The sequence below is a fragment of the Rhamphochromis sp. 'chilingali' genome (assembly GCF_963969265.1).
Source record: "Rhamphochromis sp. 'chilingali' genome assembly, chromosome: 4".
Lineage (NCBI taxonomy): Eukaryota > Metazoa > Chordata > Actinopteri > Cichliformes > Cichlidae > Rhamphochromis > Rhamphochromis sp. 'chilingali'.
Genome location: NC_137948.1, coordinates 26693686 through 26712301, shown reverse-complemented (window position 1 = coordinate 26712301; position 18616 = coordinate 26693686). Strand labels below are relative to the sequence as shown.

The window sequence follows — 18616 nt, the reverse complement described above, 5'->3', positions numbered from 1 at the left end:
CTTGCTTTACAGTAACTATCCATCCATTCGCTTCCGCTTATCCTTTTCAGGGTCACGGGGGTGCTGGAGCCTATCCCAGCTGTCATAGGGCAGGAGGCGGGCTACACCCTGGACAGGTCGCCAGTTTGTCGCAGGGCTAACACACAGAGACAGACAACCATTCGCACTCACAATACTCACTTACAGTAACTAAATGCTTCGTTTAGCTAGTGCATATTCATTCATCAAAGTCCATCAACATCTTGGGACTGGATCTTGCCTCTAAATAAAAAAAATAAATAACAGAAAAATAAGAATAATAATTCTTTGGTTCCCATCAAGGCTCTCCTGAGGATGGTGGCAAACCATTCCAGTGTCCTGTGTGTGGCCTGGTCATCAAACGCAAGAGCTACTGGAAGAGACACATGGTCATCCACACAGGCTTGAAAAGCCATCAGTGTCCGCTGTGTCCCTTCCGCTGTGCTCGCAAAGACAATCTCAAGTCCCACATGAAGGTTGGATTTTATTTTTCTCCTCTCTGATCTGATCCCCTTACATGTCGTGTTTGATCACTATTTAAATGTTTCCATTTCTCTTTTGCATGATTTAATACTGTTGCGGCTCACAAAGAAATGTAGAAATAAAGCAAAAGATGTCCTAAAGCTGTCTTCCTGGCACCATGCAGTGCTGGAGATAAGGAGGGGTTTGACGCTTAAACCTGTCCCCATTTTTTTCCCAGGTACATCAGCACCAGGACCGGGGTGAGACGTTTCAGTGCGAACTCTGTCCCTTTACCTCCTCCCGTCACTTCAGCCTGAAGCTTCACATGCGCTGCCACCAGCACTTCCCACGCACAGACGTCAAGGTGAAAGAGGAGATCACCACCGACACGGAGGGCGAGGGCTCCCTGATGGGTGACGGCAGTTCCGCAGACATGAGAGCAACGGAGGTGTCCCCGCTGCACTCGGACGCTCAGCAGCAGACGTCCCCTCCAGTCGAGGCGTCCTCCAATCACATCCACATCAAGGAGGAGCCACAAGAGCGAGACCTGTCCGTGCTCTCCCCCTTCAGCATCTGCAGGGACCGTGCCAGCAGCAGCGCCAACTCCCTGGACCTACCCGGAGTAGGGGTCGGAGTCGGCGTCAGATCCAGCCCCAGCGCTCCGACCACAGCCTCCTTATTCAGCCCTGACATCACTACCAAAACGGCCACTGACCTGCTTATGAAGCTTTCAGGTTAGCATAGATTTATTTTTTCCTACGTTAAACGAAAGCTTTTTTTTTATAGTGCAGTCTTTACAGTGCTGCATTTAGTTAACGCTGTGCAGAAACGCATAGAAAAGCAGCTCACACAGACGCAGCGGTGGTGTAACTCCTGTAATCCATAATTGCTTTGTTTATTGTGCCGCTTTCTCAGCTTGACTTTTTAAACTCGACTCACTGCAGTTGCACTTTCATCAAGAGTTTTTCAGTTCTTCCAAACTCTCATATGAAGACATCGGCACTGATCTCCAGCTAGATGTTGTCTCCCCTTTGCCTTAAGTTTTGTTTTGATTCTTCATTGTCACCAGAAATAACATTCGTAAGAAGTGTAAACACTTTTTTATGCTTATTGTCTCAGGTCAAGGCTGCAGAATGTCTCTGAGCTCTTTTATTTTTATTTATTTTTTATTTTAAATGGCTTATAAAAACAACGAGAACGTAAAATGTCTATTAGTTCAAACATGCGGGGAATAGAGAGTTTTAGCTTTTGACAGCAGCACGTACACCAACGCATCTCAGGCTTCTTTTTTAAATTTTATTTTATGGGCATTAACATTAGAAAACATTTAAAATTCCCATTGGTGTCATTCTTTAAACGGTGAAAAGAAACGTAACAGTTCAGACTATGTGCATCTAGTCGCACTGCACAGATGGGTTTTGGCATATGTGACTGAGCTCTTTAACTTATTGAGCACAGAAAAGGTGGTGTCATAATGCCACATGTATTCAAAGTAATTTCAACTATACTAAAGGAATTCAAACCTTTTAATCATAGTATACTGTAGTGTCTTATACATCATACATACATCATCCATTCATGATTTGTTTGTGTACCATACATTGTGGTACCCACACGACAATAGTGGTTTCTGATCCAGGTTTTGGCCTAACGTGTTCTTGCTTGTGCATAGGTATTTGTTATATATACTCTGTATTGCTATTGAAAACATAATGTAGTGAACTGATACAGCATCTTAAAATATTCCAGTAACATCAGTTTAAAAAAACAAAACAAACCCTAGCACAGATGACGCTGAGATAAACACGGGAAGGTGAGATCTGGGCTTTAAATCCATATTCAAAAGCTGACACATTTCAATGATTGATACACAGAGTTTATGCATAAGTGAGAAACTGTTGGGCTCAACACATCTAGCTCATTTACTCACATCCTCCTTCTGCCCAATTCACTGCATGGGGCTAAGACTGCTCAGAAAGCCTTTTCTGAGCTTTTCCTGTCTCTTCTGTTTTTTGTTGTTGTTGCTTATGAATTGAGGACCCTGTCGGTAATGACTCAAAACATCTAACATAAATTGCTGGTAATCGGGCAAAGCGCATCCCACTGTACGCACAACCAGGGTTGGTAGCAGCAGAATGGAATATATACAGGAAATTGACTTATGTGCCACTGTGACGCTCTTAATGCTTTATCTACTAGGAGTAACCCTTGATGCTCTTTCCTGAACTGAGTGGTTTCTGTCATATTTCGGTCATGTGACTGGGTTTGTATCACCTACCCTTGGGAAAACCTGGAAATTGTCTTTATAGATGTACACAGAGGTGTCAAAACCCATCATTGCTGGTACGAGGGAGGTCGTCCAGTGTGGTATTTATGGGGGAAAGGGCAGAACCTTAAATCCAATAGCATAAAACATGCAGTTCATGCAAACATGCATGTTCTTAGTTAGTCTAATTTTTGGAAATTGCAGTTATTTTTACATATCAATACCCAAGTAAAGGTTCAGTTTTAAAATCATTTATCCAGTCAAACATAAATGCAGTATGATGGGGTGTTTTTTTTTTTTTTTTTTTTTTGTTGGTAAAATTGACACTTGGTAATGCCCGGTGGCACGTCTTTAGCTCTGTGCAGCTGGGCACTGATTAATTCCGCAAAAGCAGTCAGGGACTAAATTATTTGCTCAAGGGTACCTCGTCAATAGTGGTCAAGGAATTTATTTTCTCGCCGGCATCTTGTCAGTTGTCACGGTTGGTGACTAATTGTAGATTCCTGGCGTCTTCCTCCTGCTTTTCCTTGCACGTGTTGTTATTATTACTGACAAATTCAATTCCAAATTAGCCAAAGGGATAAACTGAATATTTACCCAAGCGGACTTTAAAGATTGTCGTCTAAAATAGAAGACTTCATATTGGCTGCTCTTGATAGGAAGTTTGTCCTTTCCTTCTTTATTTTCCTAAGCCAGCTATGATACTGCACTTTCTTGAACAAACTTAACAAACACGCTGTTCCCAGCCGTACGTGGCCCGACCCATGTTTAGATGCATTTCACTGTGTTGCAGAAAATATCAAAAGATGAGCTTGGAGAAGATGGCAAGATTGATGGAAAAAGGTTGACCGGGGTTCAGCGCCAGGGTCGAGGCGACGACTGCCACTCTTCCTCTTAATACTGTGTAATTAGATTGAGATCTTGAGAGTAAGGATGGGAGGGGAAAAAAACCCTGGGAACATTAGATTAATTAAAAATTTATGCATAATTCATAATTAAAAAGGAATTCATAATTTGAAATGATTAGCGCCCTCAGCGCCATCCTGTGACCCCGCCAGGATGCACGGGGACTCGGCTCGGCTTAGTTAACTCCCGCTCGATCTTGCACGCCCCGGCTCCACATGGATGCCCCCTGGGTGCCAGTTGCGCTTCACTCCCAGACTGCACAATCAAGCCCAGGCAACTCCCAGAGGAGCCAAGATGGCTCCCTGCAATGTCAGCCCAGTGTCAAGTGGCGGACATCTTAGTCGGGGCATCATTCAAGGAGAGTGACGCAGGATATAAAAAGACAGGACGAGAGGATGTTGAACTTGAATGCGTGATGATGGGCTTTAACGAATACCACTTCTTTGATCACAAAGTTCTCTCCCTTTGTTGGGGGGCGGAGTTAAAGAAAGGAGGGTTATGAAAGTGGAAAGAAGTGGGCTCAAATCTTTATGAGACTTACCCATGCCAAGGAGCAGCCAGGAAAGGAGAGGTGAGGAAGTTCCTCCTGGGACCTCTAGACTCCATTTCTTTTGACCTCCCTGCCAACCCAGATTGAGTGCGTACACGAGCAGCTCATCCCTCCTGCTTTTACACCGCTGTCTCAGTGCCTCGATCCCACAAGGCCCTATGGAGGCGGGGGCGGGGTATTAAAAAGCTGCAGAGGGAAAAATTAAAAAAAAAAGAAAAACGGGGAGAAAAATGAGACAGATAAAGTGACAGCAAGCAAAGGCGGAGGGAGTAAAAAGCAAAGAGGGAGTTGCATTGAGTTCCCCAGGCATAAAAAGCCAGTGAACTCTCAGTGACCTCTGACATAATAAGCATATCTCTTTTTTGGGGGGGGTGGCTGCCCTGCTTTCCGTTGAGTGTTATACTGATACCCTTTGATTTTTATCCTTGCACACTGACACAACCGTTAGCTATCCGGTGTGATCCACATTTTGATTCAGAGATGAAAGCCACAGAGGCACTTTGAAATGCACAGCCCCTACCCTGTGCCCAGTGGACCCCGAGTTAATAATGACAGCGGGCACTGCACACCCTCCGAACACCCCCTCCACTCCCACCCCGCTGTGGTGACACAGGCACAACGTGCTTGACCCTGGCTGGGTGTGAATAATTGGTGTGCGGGGGGGTTTATAGGAGGTGTTGCATCTGTCATGATGCTTCTGCAGTTGTCTTATTTATGCGTTTCCTGGGAGAGCGACTCCCATGTGGTGCTTGGGTACAGTAATGTGACGCAAAAGCAGAATTTAGACTTGTAAAACATGCCATTTGTGTGTCATCCTAGCAGGAGATCAAGGTTTTTTGTGTGTATTTATGCATATTGAAGGAAAAAAGTATGCAGGAAAGATTCTGTAAGCCATTTTTTTGGGAACGTCTCATGACAGAGTCTTTTTGATTCCCTTCTTTTAAGAATGTCTAGATTTAATCGTATGTGTCCCCTGCTTTCCAGCTCTGCATGAGCAGATACAGGCAGGTCTTTTGTGTGTGACCTCTGGTCCATACATCCCCACTGCAGCCATCAGTATCACTGTCCGGTGTCTAGCACACTGTCAGCTTTTGTTGGGTTCTCAACCTGCCCCATGTAGCCCTGTGCTTTTTTTTTTCTTCCTCCTCTTCTCTGAAGAAAAAAAAAAAAAACAGCAGCCAATTGTCAGAGGGGGAGCAGGCCGGCGTGACAGAGGTGGAAAGCTAATGAAGTTATTTGACGGCAGCCCTGGCCACGGAGCTAGAGGTGAGGTGGAGTGGACAAGCGCCTGGCAGTGAGACAGATGAGGCGCAAGAGAGAAGCGTAGCGAGGGGGAGAGAAACGGGCAGGAGAACGGCGATGGAAGTAGCGTTGGTGGCAGGTGTCAGAAGGGTGTGATAACACGGAGACAAACTGATAGCATCGTCAAACCTGAGCTAGAACCAGCGCAGGGAGCTGACACTGGACATTGGTGCGCGCATGCACAGACACACACACAGTCACGAAACTCACATAAGCGAAGCCCAGTCACCCAGAGATGCCCATCTCCTCCACGAATCTGTGCTCACTTCACAGAATGATCTGCCAGGGACTGGATGCTCATGATGCTATTGTGATTGTGAATTTTGACAGACAAAAGGCCAAAAGTGTAAGCTTGGTGGTGTTGTTGGCTGAATAGTTCCTGTTGGTGCTCTGCGCTGCCTTTTTTTTTTTTTTTTTTTTTTTTGTTCTTGAGCCATCAGCTCAGAGGAGTAAAAAACAAAAAACTTGCCTACTGGATTAGGCTACTAAATTATTCATTGGGATCTGTAACATAGATTCTGAGTGGAAATGCGCTCTATTTATAGCAATCCAAAAGGTCACAGGAGTGGTGTGACTTTGTGTGTGAGTGCACGTCCTGGAGTTGTTTTTGTTCTCATGAGGCCGCCGAGGAGAAGGATTCGAGAATCCGAGCTTGCGTTTAGTATTTATTTGTCAGTGGTTTAAGCGCAGCGACTGCCCGGGGTTTGAACGCAGCATGACGAAGCAAACGGCAACACAAAGTATGGTTAAATGTGAGTTTTTGTTTAATCTGTGTTTGTAAGGCGCTGACCAAGTGTGCTGTCCCTGTCTGATCCGACATGGCCCAACACGCTTCTAATTAGAGGACGTCCTTCCAGGTGCTGACCAGGTTATACTTAGCCTGTCCGCTGACATCTGACAGCATGACATTTCCAGCTGGTGCCATGTGCGACCCTGCGCCACTGCCCCCCTGAACTTGAAGGTCATCGCCCCACCCCCATGTCCCCCCACCCTCCCCTCCCTGCTGCTGCTCACCCTGTTCCTTCCCAGCCTCTTGAACTGCAAGCCCAGCCCTGCCATTGTGTGGCACTGTGGCATCACAACATCACATGGGTGGTCAGAACGCCAGCACCTGTCCCCTTTCCCTGCCCTGTATCCCCTGTCCCTGAGCCCTCTATCCCTCCGGCATAGATCATCATTAATCAGAGGGGCCGGGGCCAGCGCAGATTGATGATGTGGGCAGGGGGCGGCAGGCCTGTGGCGGTTAGAGATGTTAGGTGAGACGATCGGGTGAGGAGCGGAGCAGATCTCTGCTGGGGCCAGAGGAGACTGGACAGCAGTCTGCCCAAGAGTGATAGCCTCTCTTATAGCCATGCTCTGTGTGTGTTTGTGTGTGTGTTGCAGATTGAGTGTCCATGCTAGGATGTACAAGCTGTTTCAAACTGTACAAGTGTCAGGGGTTGTGCCAGTAGATGTGAAGATGTGTTTGTCGCTGCACCACTTGACATTAGCACAGTCAAACAGTATTAGCATTCAAATGGAAAAATGGAAAGCCAAATTTGGTGTGGCTAATTATGAAGTTGAACTAGTGATACCTGCATAGCTCCTTAGCAGGTACTCAACCGTGGTGTCTGCTGGAGCGCTCGCAAATTGATTTATTGCAGATTGCAGTGATGTCCTTCTACAAATGAGTCATGTTGCTATGGGGTAAAAATGACATTATATACCAACTTTATTTTTGTAACTTCTGTCATGTTTGGTTATCATAGCAACGAAGCTGCTTCTTGACTCGCATATGAATTTGCCCCACATCACAATGCCACTATTGCAGATAGTGTTCACAAGTCACATGGGCTGATCTCTTTAGATTTTGAATAAACAAGATCAAAGAGCATGTAAACTCGGCTTTTTCACTTCATGCAACAGCGGGGGATTTTGATCCTTTAATACGTCCAATTAAGTCCAGAAGGCTTTGTAAGTTTTCAAGTTATTGTGTCCTCATAAATCAAACAAATATTGTGCAGTGCATTTTTGAATCATTTGACATAGTTAAAAAAAAGAAGAAGAACAAAACTATATTTGGAAATGAAAATGGCTCTAGTGACATAAAAAGGTTCAGTGAGGGATCTAGAGGAAGTGGTTTTTAATTTTGTGGCCAAACAGTGTGACTTAAATTTAAGTAACTGAAGTTTTGTGACATTGCACAATAATCTATTTGTTAAAAAAGTCCTCAGTACTCGCGTTCTTTCTGAAAAATGGTATAGTGCACCTGCACTTAATTGGTAGACAGTGGTATCCTTTAACCTTCTGTTCCCACAGCCCTGTATTAAACAGACGTGACGTGTCTTTCCACTAACAGTATGGTATATTTTTGGCAATATTTTTAGCTCTTCTTTTTTGTGTGTGTTAAAGCAGTTTTTATTTCACCCATTTTTCTGAGCCATAACCTGTAAAAACCTTCGCTTTAGCACAGGGAGTAGTGGAATGTGCTCAGAGACACAAAGAGAGGCGCTTGCCCTGCTGTTCTTTTCTTGGCGGCTATCGGAAGTTGCTCCATGTCTAATTATTAATTATTCATCTAAGGCGGATTAGATGTGGCCCAGTTTCTCTTGAAGATGACTTTAGAGCAGAGGGATCCATGTGACAGTTCAATCCCTAACCTAGGCTACACACAGCAAAGATGGCAGATAAGACTTCGGCTGATTGCTATCAGAACTGCTGGAATTATTTCATGTCCAATTATTTCATGTCCCCTCATGAAGGGGATTCAGATGATGTCAAATGCAAAAGGAAACGAGGAATCCAGACTTAAGGTTGAGAATAATATGCACAGAAATGAATGGGTTGGGGAGAGGGAAAGGCTCTGTGAGGTAGAAAAGAAAGAGAGGAGGAATTCTGAATTTGTTGTGGATACCCTTAAGACGAAATGAGATCATAAGATTGCGCCCTGGGTTTTTCCCCCCATATCGCGCCAACTGTTGGCCAGTATGACCTGTGATATCCCATTGTGGAAAATGTTGTCATTCATTTGTTTTTTTTACATTTTCACAGTGCTGCGTAAGTGACTTCAGCTTATGAAATGCATGTCAGGTGTTTTGGTCATGGCCTTCTTTGGATAATCACTTTTCCCTCTGATCTCTTTTGTCTTCTTGACTCCAGCGGCCAATCAGAGGGAGACACTCAAATCTCCGTTCCAACTGAAGGAAGAGCCCAAAGTGGAGGAAGCACTGAGCCCGAGACCATCCTCCCAGTCCCAGAGCCAGATCCAGCCAAGCTTCCCTACGACTTTCAGCCCAGACGGGCCAACGGTGGCTGCAGCAGCCACAGATCGCCCAGGGTCGCTGAAACCAAGAGAAGGAAGCCCCATGGCTAAGAACAGCTTGCTGAGCCAGGATATCAACGTTAAGGTCGCCTCTGAGCTGCTGATTAAGCTTTCAGGTAGACTATCTGCTTATCTATAGAACTGTAGAAATGCAAAATGAGCTTTATAGCTCTCAGATCGGTCTTTGCAACAACTGGCACAGTTCTGTGCCCTTAAATCTATGCAAAACACTAACTCTGTGGTCTTCAATATATATTTTGAATTCTTGCACTGTATTTCGTGAGTTTCAACAAAGCAGTTTCTGCAAACATACATATCTAAAAGAACGGTCACCACTGCAAGTAGTTCTAGGAAAGAACAGGTCACGCACTGTTATCTTGTTATTTATTGTACCAGTTGGCTGTTTATGTTCCAGATCAGCTTGGGAGGTTAGATGTAGGCCAAAGGTTAAGACGCTGACTGACATAAAACCCAAGCTAAAACTGAGGAGAGTATTACGGACCTGCAGGGGGATAATTGTCTTTGTTTTTTTGAAGCTTCTGTTTCACTTTTATTTTGTTTAGTGTCTTCTGCTCTGATGTCCCCCAAAACAAGGCCAGCAAATGGCAAATTATATAATATTATATAACCTTGCTTGCATTGTTGAACTTAAACTCAACCCTGACTTGCTCCTTGTTCCATGTCAGGCAGTTTAAGAACAAGAGTTTTGACATGAACCACGTCTCAACCTGTGCGGACCGCTCTGACATCATGCATTGCAGCGTGATTTAGCCTTTGCCTCTTCTGGTTCCCTGCCCAAGGAAGCAGAAGATGCAAACCTGATTCCTTCTTTCGGAGTGTGTGCGCTGCTGCTTCTGCGCTTAGCATTACATAAATGCAATCATTGTTTTCAACGTACTATACGGTTTGTATCACGGGCTAAATAAAGTGTTAGAGCAGGTGCTTTTTTTAAACCTGCATCAGAATCTCTACTGAATGCCAGGTCCGGTTCAAGTGTGTTATGGACAGGTGTTTGTCCACTGTGGGCTGCTGGAGTGCGTCTCTCAGGCAGTCAGGAATGAAACAGGCTGAAGTATGCACCGACACAGCTAGCTTTTCCAACTACATATGAGCAGAGTGATTCTTTCCTTATTGATTGCTTAATTGCAGTGCTCACATTATGTGTACAGCGCAATTGTTTTTCCTTTACAAGTATAAGAGGAAGACAGGCGGTGCAATCATAAAACGTACAGTGTGGCACACTCGTGCAAGTATGCATCCACACAAAGAAAACAAATGGCTGTCTGACGGTGGCGCAGTGGGGTGTTGCTCCATCCGTGGCTCTTCATCCTGTGCCAGTACGTGCACGCTTGACAGACACCCTCACACACACCGGTTGCCATTGTTCTCTCTGGGTCGACTGGTGTTCACAGTGACTCATGCTGGCTGGGAGCTCTGTGATAGTACACGTGTGCTGCTCCAGTGCCTGCCCCCAGGTCACGTTTCCGTGTGTGTGCATGTCTTTTGCAGAAGACAGGGATTACGTGAGTGTAAACAGAGAAATTGAGACAATGCTTATGGGCTTTATATAATTCCTTCACTGTACTCCCTCTACCTGTGCTCTTTGTTTCATCACTGCTCTTTCCCGTCCCTGTGCTGACGTTATCCTGACAGTTTATTTGGGCTTCAAGCGGCATGACCAGCATTTATCCCCTCCCGTTACTTACACTAGCTCTGCAAGGTTGACCTAGGTTAGGGAAAGATGCTGCAGCGTTCATCCGTCCGCTGGCTCCCTCTGCCCCCTCACACAGTCCTCGGAGCGCAGTGCCGTCCATTGCCATGGCAACAGTGGGGGCGGTAGATGGAGAGGGCTGTCTAGAGTGACAGCCTTGACAAGAGTCTGGACCCTCAAATGACCCTGGGGGGTGTGGAGGAAGGGAGGAAAAAGATGGTGAGGAGGAGGAGGGGAGGGAAGCGGGTAAAGGTCATTGCCGTTACAGTCACGTGTGATTACGATCATGAGGTTCAAGGGCATCTGCACTGTAACCTTTCTCTGTCCCTCGTTAAAGGTCAGGCCAAGTACACAATAAGCCAGTGAGGGTACTCGGAATAAGGAAAACGCATCGGTATTTTAGGTTAAAACATCCTTGTCTGTCTGTTAAAGTGTTTATTTCCACATACTTGTATGTCAGTACAGCAAATGGACACAGCCTAATTAAATTTCATCTGCTCGGCTTTCCTCGACCATGGCATTGGACAGTCAGAGCAAGTAGGGTTGTCATCATTACTGCCCATTGTGCTGTAACATAAGTTGCATCATCCCTTTAACTAGGTCACATCTTCTCTTCGCGCTCTCTCTCCCTCTTCCTCTCTCATCCTTATCAAACATTTGTTGGTCGTATATAGTCGCCTTGCTAGTGCTACCTCCCCCACATCTGTTTAAAAACCAGGCTGCTGGTGTCTGGGGGCTAATTACGCCAGGCTAAATAGTCCCTGGCGCCAGCGGCTAACGTGTCCTAGCAGATGGGCACTGGTGTTGCAGGGCAAGGGGAACATGGCGTCACAGGACGGGAGGGGGAGAAAAGGGGGGGCGATGTAGGGCCCTAGGTGGTGCCCTGGCAGACTGGCATCGTGTGGGTAACAGCCGTGCCTCCCACTCACCATCCAGCCACCCTCACCATAGGTGTGAAATCACACTGTACTCACTTAACTCTTTTTTTTTTTCTTTTTTTTTTTTTCTTAGGAACAGGCCTTGCATCTCCGAGGACATTTTACGGGCCCTCTCCCCTCTCTAGTGCTCGTTACTTTGCTAATAAAAGTTGCATTAAGCAATTTTGACCACTAAGGAGCAGAAAGATTTAGAGCGAGCAGTTGACAGCAACACCCTTTTAACATATGAGGTTAGTTTTATTGTTGTTGTTATAGAAAGCCAGACTGTATGCACTCACTCTGCAGGAAAAGGGACAAATGCATCACACTGGAGCCTGTTCCGATGTCCATTCAATTTTAGCTATTAATATTTGCTGGCAATTCCCCTGGTTTGGTGGTCCACCTCTTTGATAGAGGGGTCGCTGTGATTTTAAAAGCTGTAAGGTTGGGCTTTTTCATCTGTGTAGCAGTATCAATTAACTGAATGTTAAATAATAAAAAAAGAAGCCTTTTCAGCTTTTTTTCCAGTAGTAGCGGCAGATCTTGTAGCACTGGCCAAATCTAATTCATTGATAATTAACAGTCAGCTTCACCTGGCTTCCTAATTAATGGACTTGACACGATTATCTCAAATGCAGCAGCTACAATAACATGATAATGTTTAACCACAAATGTGGAACTTAAAGAAGGTTGTGGATTTGTTTACCTGGAAGAAATCATTTTTCAGTGATAAAATATTTCAACTATGGTTTTGTGGAAACGAACAAACAGTTCATTATTTTATTTTTTTTTAATCCAATGAAAATCTCATTTTGACAAGCAAGCTTTTTATCCTCTTTGATTACATACATGGATACAGCTCACAAAGGACTTTTTCCATTTTTCCTCTTTAACTAAAATGTCAACAGATGTTTTTTTTCTGCAGAATTTCTTCACTGGTGATGTGTTTCAGGATTTTTGTCCATGTACTACACATCTGGGCTTTCATTCAGTTCTTTCACAACCCTCCTTTTGTTGGTAGTTTTTCTGTTGTGGAGATTAGGATTATTATTCTGTTAAAAGAAACAGATGCCTCACAGGTCATCGACTGGCAGTTTCATTAAACAGTCCAGCATGCTGACCTTTGAGTCAGAGTTTGGAAAGTTTGAGTGTATGCTCTTCTTTTTAACGGCCAGCCTCAGATATGGAGACTCTGGTTTACTTATCTTCCTCTAGATCATCCCGCTTCTCTTCTGGTTAGAATCAGTTTGGTTGGTTATGTGAAAAATGTAATACACACCATGGACAATCTTTCTTTTTTGGCAGTTTCCTACATGGGCTGATCTGCTGTGGGGGTTTTTCTTACAAGACTTTTTGGACTCCTTTTTTTAGCACATCAATTTTTAGGGAAACAAATTGTTCATTCATACATTTTCTTAGACCAGGGGCGGGCAATTCATTTTCGTAAGAGACCACTTGAGAAACTGTTGTGGAAGACTACATAAAGCTGAACTCAGTTGTGCTCAATATTAATTTATATTAAGTTATCTTCTTATAAGCTGCTACTGTTACTGTAAAAGTAGATGTTACACTTTGTAATGAGAATGTGAAATGGGCGTACTAAAAATGCCAACATTGTTTCACTATTTATTCAACATTCCCAAAAACAGTTTTGAATAAAATGCGTATTTTCTTTCAATGACTCTATGCTATTGCTATTTTGCTTGTAGTTTTAAGTGGGAAATCTAGTCTGTTTTAGGCTTAAACTATTTAAAATTTGGTTCATTGTATGAGTAGAAAAGCAAGGGGCAGTCACAACAACAAGTGCAACGTCTGCCTTCCTTTCAGAGAGCTCTATTACTTTTCTTCTCATAAAACTCTCAAATTTCTGCTCTCAGGTCCCATATTCTTTCTCTCTTTAATGGCACCTCGATGAGCTACCTGACAGCTGTGTGGTAGCCTGTGTCACCATGTTCAGTCTCATCCTAGTTCAAAAGTAAAGCAAACTGTCTGTGATTTGGTGTTCTTGCTCTGATTAAGTAAACTAATTTAGTAATCAATTTCCATGTGGTTAATTCTTAGCAGTTGCTTACACCTTTCAGGTGATATTTCAGTCACTTTATCTTGTATCAGTTTCTAAAGTCCAACATTTTTCCCTGTCAGATTTGGACCTCCATCCGTTGTAACACCATCCTGTTTGTCCTATTTCAGCATGAGCCTATCCAAGCATGTACTTGTCATGTTTAGCCTCATGAGATGATTCAGACACGGCAATCTGCTCTCCACAAACAAAGTACACGCTTTCACCTCATACTTCAGTCAATAAATAATTACAAGTCCAAGTCTTGTTAAAAAATATAGGTTGTGCATTAATCTTTTTATTTTGTTTTAGGGTTTGTTTGTTTTTTCTCCATTTTTCCAGCGCATTTAGAGAGAATCTGCATTTTCATGCAGACATGCTAATTTAAGTTAGAAATAGCAGTCCTTCAAAATAAGAGCAACAATGTTGTATTATGATTTCCCAGAAAATCATAAAAAGAAACTCTCAATAAATACAGTAAACCATTTTATTGGTGACTGAAATGTGACAAAGGCTACGATACAAGTATTTACATTTGTGTCATAATTTGCCATTGACTTGGGTCCAATATGGCCCACATACAGTGCCACTGTCTGCCACCCCCAAAAGCCTGAGTGTTTACAGGGCGAGAGCCTGGGTACAGCCTGGGAATTCTTTTAACTATCAATGTTATCCTGTTAAAGGGATCATTAGAAAATAAAGCATCCTCTACACCTACATACATTAAAAAAAACAAACCACACACAACAAAAAAAATCCGTCATTTGTTTATTTACTTACATGTCTGATCAGTATAATATTCATTTTGTTATAATGCATATTAGATACAAACATAAATACCTTTTATTTAAAAAGATGAGGTAATTTGAATGAATCCCAGCTTTGGTTTGGATGTAAAGAATGTTAAATATTTAAAACCTTTCCTCTTTCTAGCAAATAAGTAAATGCGATTGTAATTTTTCTCGTCACTTGCACGTAAAAGGATTCACTGTTTACTCAATATAACCTATCACAGCGTAATGCCTAAGCACCTCATTCTAATTCAAAACACTGGCATTACTGTACGGTATTACTTTATATTAAGCTCTACACTGTTCTGGCAGTGTCCTCACTGTGCCTCCTCAGTGTGGCCGCTCGCTGACCTCTCCTACTCCCGCCTTCCTACTTCCATATTCTGTCTCACTGGCTCCTCATCACTGCCTATAAGTTCTATTTACAGAAATGCAGAGTTGATTCCTTTTGCCCCTTGCTGGATGTGTTTGCTTCCTGAGTGCCTGGTAATATATGCAGCAGTGATTGACAAAATTACAGAGGAAATCACTTGGCACCTTTTGTCCTGACCTTTGTATGATAAGGCTTTAGTATCCTTACCTCAGCTCTGGCTTGTGTCCAATGTTTTTGTTTAGGGCCTTTGCGAAGAACTCCTATCTGGCTACTTATGGGCTGTATATCAAGCACGCTGCTCCAGAGTCAGATGTAGCTGCAGTATGCAACCGTTGGAAGCCTGAACTACTGCACACTGGCTGGTCGAGGATCAATTGTAGCAGCAGCTGTCTGTGAAGTCTGCAGGCAAGGCTGCTGTGGCTCCCACATGACATGCAGTCTCTACACTGCAGCCTTTGAAGCGCCTGAACTCTTCACCCCTGTCTGAGCAGGTCGGCTGGAGAGCAGCAGAATAGAGAGATTGAGAGAGCGAGGGATGGGGGCAGGGATGGAGAGAGATGTGGAATAACAGAGCAGGGAGAAGTGTAGACTTGGGTAACGGGAGGGGGAGAGGTGGAGAGGTTGTCATTTAGGCTCTAGCTATTCCTCATCCTTCTGTCCTTTTCCAGCTCTTCTTTCTCACTTTGCTTTTTTTTTTTTTACCCTGTTACCCTCGGGTGCTTCTTTTTTCTTCTTCTATTCTAGCACTGTTTGACATTTTTCCCTATCGTTACCCATCCTCTTTACCTCTCTATCTCCCTCACTGCCTGTCACTCAAAGTTTTTATTCCTATGCTTTCATTGCACCAAAGTAGTGCAGTAAATTGACTGTGCATGTATTAAATCACTGGACTGTGTGAGTGTTTTAATCCAAGTGTAATTGTGCAACCTGTGCACTGTGTATCCTCAGCAAAACAGGCTCCCAGGTCCACACAGATTCAAGTTGACACCTGAGGCCAAAGGTGATCACTAAAAACAGAACATCACACAAATCCCAATCACTTCCAGTCTGACTCAAACACTGAGTGGAGATGTGGAAGAGAGAATGAGAATATAACATGTTTGTAGTAATGGGGCATACATTCAGAGTTGCACAGAATGGCTGCTCTTACACTTCTTATATGATCTAATCAAAGCACATTTTTATCGCTCAACTTCATTGCAGCTTCATTTCTCTGGTAAAACAGAGACACAAAGACGTGAAGTACTGAAACTAAACCCAAATTAAACTAAAAGGCCACTTCTTATTTTAAAAAGATTCGGAACGACAATGATATGTGCAAGTCTGTGAAATTGTTTCATCTGCTCTTAAGAACTGAAAAAAGATCTTGAGCCTTCAGAAAATGGCAAATAGACACAACCTTTGTGTCTGTTATTTTGACATGTATCAAGAGGAAGTGGACACTTAAAGTACTGTGCAAACGTCTCAAATCAGTCATTGAATTTCTTTTGAGTTGCAAATTCCTTGCAAAAATGTGTAAAAACATGTACGAATTAGGTGCAGTAAATTATTGAAACATGTGCAAACAAAAAATGAAAATACAGCGTAGTATTAGCAAAGACAAAAAAAGAATCTGTACAATTCTCACGAGCTTGAAGTGAATCTTTTGGACGTTGGCTGCCTTTTATTCTGTTCTGTCTCGATGATCCTACACTGCTTCAATAAGGTTGAGGTTCAGGCTCTGGAGAAGCCGATCCATGAGTGATGGTGTTCCACTGTGTGGTTTTGTTGTTGTTTTTTTTCTCTATCCAGGTATGCTTTTACTGCACTTGCAGTGTGTTTGGGATCGTTGCCATGCTAAAAATTAAGCCGTTGACAATTAGATCCATGTTTCAGGTCCTGTGTCAGTCTTCTGATTCCTAAAAGACATGGCGTTTAACTGCTGTTCCATCTGCGGTACATAGTTTTTTTTAATTTTTTAGGTGTGCACTTGTCCTCCACTTGTCCATTTTCATTTTTAATGACACACTCGCACTATGCAGAGAAATATCAAGTTTTTGCCAGTAGGTTTTTGTGAGTCACATTGTTGGTGCAAAACTTCTATTTAATGTCTGTCAAACTGTGTCATCTTTACCATTTTTCAGAGATTCATCTAAACAAACTGGAACAGATTATTTATTTTTCAAACAAGCTGCTAGTAGCAACGATCCAACTTGAAATTAATTCTTTCCTAAGCTTCCTATGATCTGTAGACACAACATTGGTTCATCCCTTGTGTTTGACGATTTTATTTTATTTTTTATGCTTGAATGATTCATAGGTCAAAACAAACTTAAAAAGATTTCTCTGAAAATGGTCATTACAAGGACTGGATTAAAAAATGAGTGAAGAAGCAGCGAGAGTCCAAAGAAATCCCAGATAACTAATGCTGAAGACCACTTAAAAAAATGCAAGAAAGTTTGGCTCCTTGAGCAAAATATAAAGAAATGAGGTGTGGCTCGAGACTTTTGTACAGTACTGTATTAATTAATGAAATGCTGCCATGGAAACCATCAGGAAAGTGGAGGAAGCTCTAAGAAATTAGCCACAGAAAGTTTTAAAAATAGAATATTAATGGAAATGGAAATATCCCAGATGTGACAAACTCCTTTTACTATTTTTGTGTAGTCTGGTTCCCATCTTGAAATAGTGGTGCTGGAGCAACAGTGACACTAAAGAAAAGCTATGATATTTATTGAGAAAGGGCACAGTCTCTTTTGTGCGTACCATGCACACTGAGACATTTTTCCAGACCTGATTCTGTGGCGTAATGGCAGCTGGAGGCTTCTGCACTAGAGGGGAACACACACACACACACACACACACACACACACACACACACACACACACACACACATGCGCTCTTGCACGGGCTGGATTCAGACAGTGTAAGGGCCGCTTTTTATGGCTTCAGAACATTAGGTCATGACCCCAACCAAAAAGCCATAGCTATTATCAATGTGGGAGTAAGGCCACATTTTCATTTTTTTATTTGGTGACAGGTAGACTTTTCATCCAGCCTGCTGTGATGTGATCCTTTCAGTGTCGGCGTGTTTAAGATCAAATGTTTAGGGATGAATTCGACCAATCAAAATTGTTGGACTGAAACTGTGACTACTCTTCAACCAGTTGATTGATTGAAAAGAAAATCTGTCCATGTTTTTTCTAAATTAACTAAATTTGCTGCAGTGCACGGCACGCTCTCAACTTAAAAAAAAAAAAAACAGTGCTGCAGCATTTTAAATAATTTAAGGTAGTTATTTAATGCTCAAATGATAAGTGTGCACTTGTCCATATTTATATGACGGCTGAAAATAGGTCTTTCTTAACCACTGATACCAGAACATGTTTGGTTGCATGAGAGCACATCGCCCATCCAGACATCCTGGAGAAGTAAGCCCTTTAAAATGTGCTACGTCTGTTATCATGTGATCGTTGTGTCATGGCTTTTTGAGTTATAAGCATATTTATCCTAACACGTGAATGATCCTCTGGTACATTGGTGCATTTCATCTGTTTTGCAGCAGATCAGTTCACGCAGCCTCTGTCACTAGGGTGGAGATCTGATGGTAAAGGCTCGAGTGTCCCTTGGTTGACCCTGACAGTGCAGTGCCCCCTACCCCCTCCACCCTCCGTTCTATCTCCTCCTCCTCTCCTGTGCTTCTCCATCAGCCTCTCTGAGGTTACTCTTGGCCAACTCTGGCCACCTGATTAAGGGATTAGTGGGGCTGATGGTTGTCAGTGTCCCCCACATGCTGGCTACTACCAATAAAGCAGACACCTGGACCTCAGGGAGGAGGCAAGGGGCTGGTAGCACGTATTTCATGCACATAAACACAGGAGTGTATGCATACACATGGATTTAGTAAATTCAGTTTTAATGCAGGACCAGTGTTTGTCTCACGTTGGCCTTTTTGACCAGACGGATAAAGAATGTAAGAG

At 43.2% G+C, this 18616-nt stretch overlaps 1 protein-coding gene across 1 annotated transcript in view; it reads left to right on the top strand.

The window, feature by feature from the left end:
• The window catches only part of znf827 (zinc finger protein 827), a 75302-nt gene that overhangs the window by 27903 nt on the left and 28783 nt on the right, over nt 1-18616 (top strand). Inside the window, exons 3-5 of the mRNA XM_080881648.1 lie at nt 322-494; nt 719-1214; nt 8643-8921. Coding sequence (XP_080737774.1) covers nt 322-494; nt 719-1214; nt 8643-8921 — 948 coding nt within the window. The remainder of the gene's footprint in view (nt 1-321; nt 495-718; nt 1215-8642; nt 8922-18616) is intronic.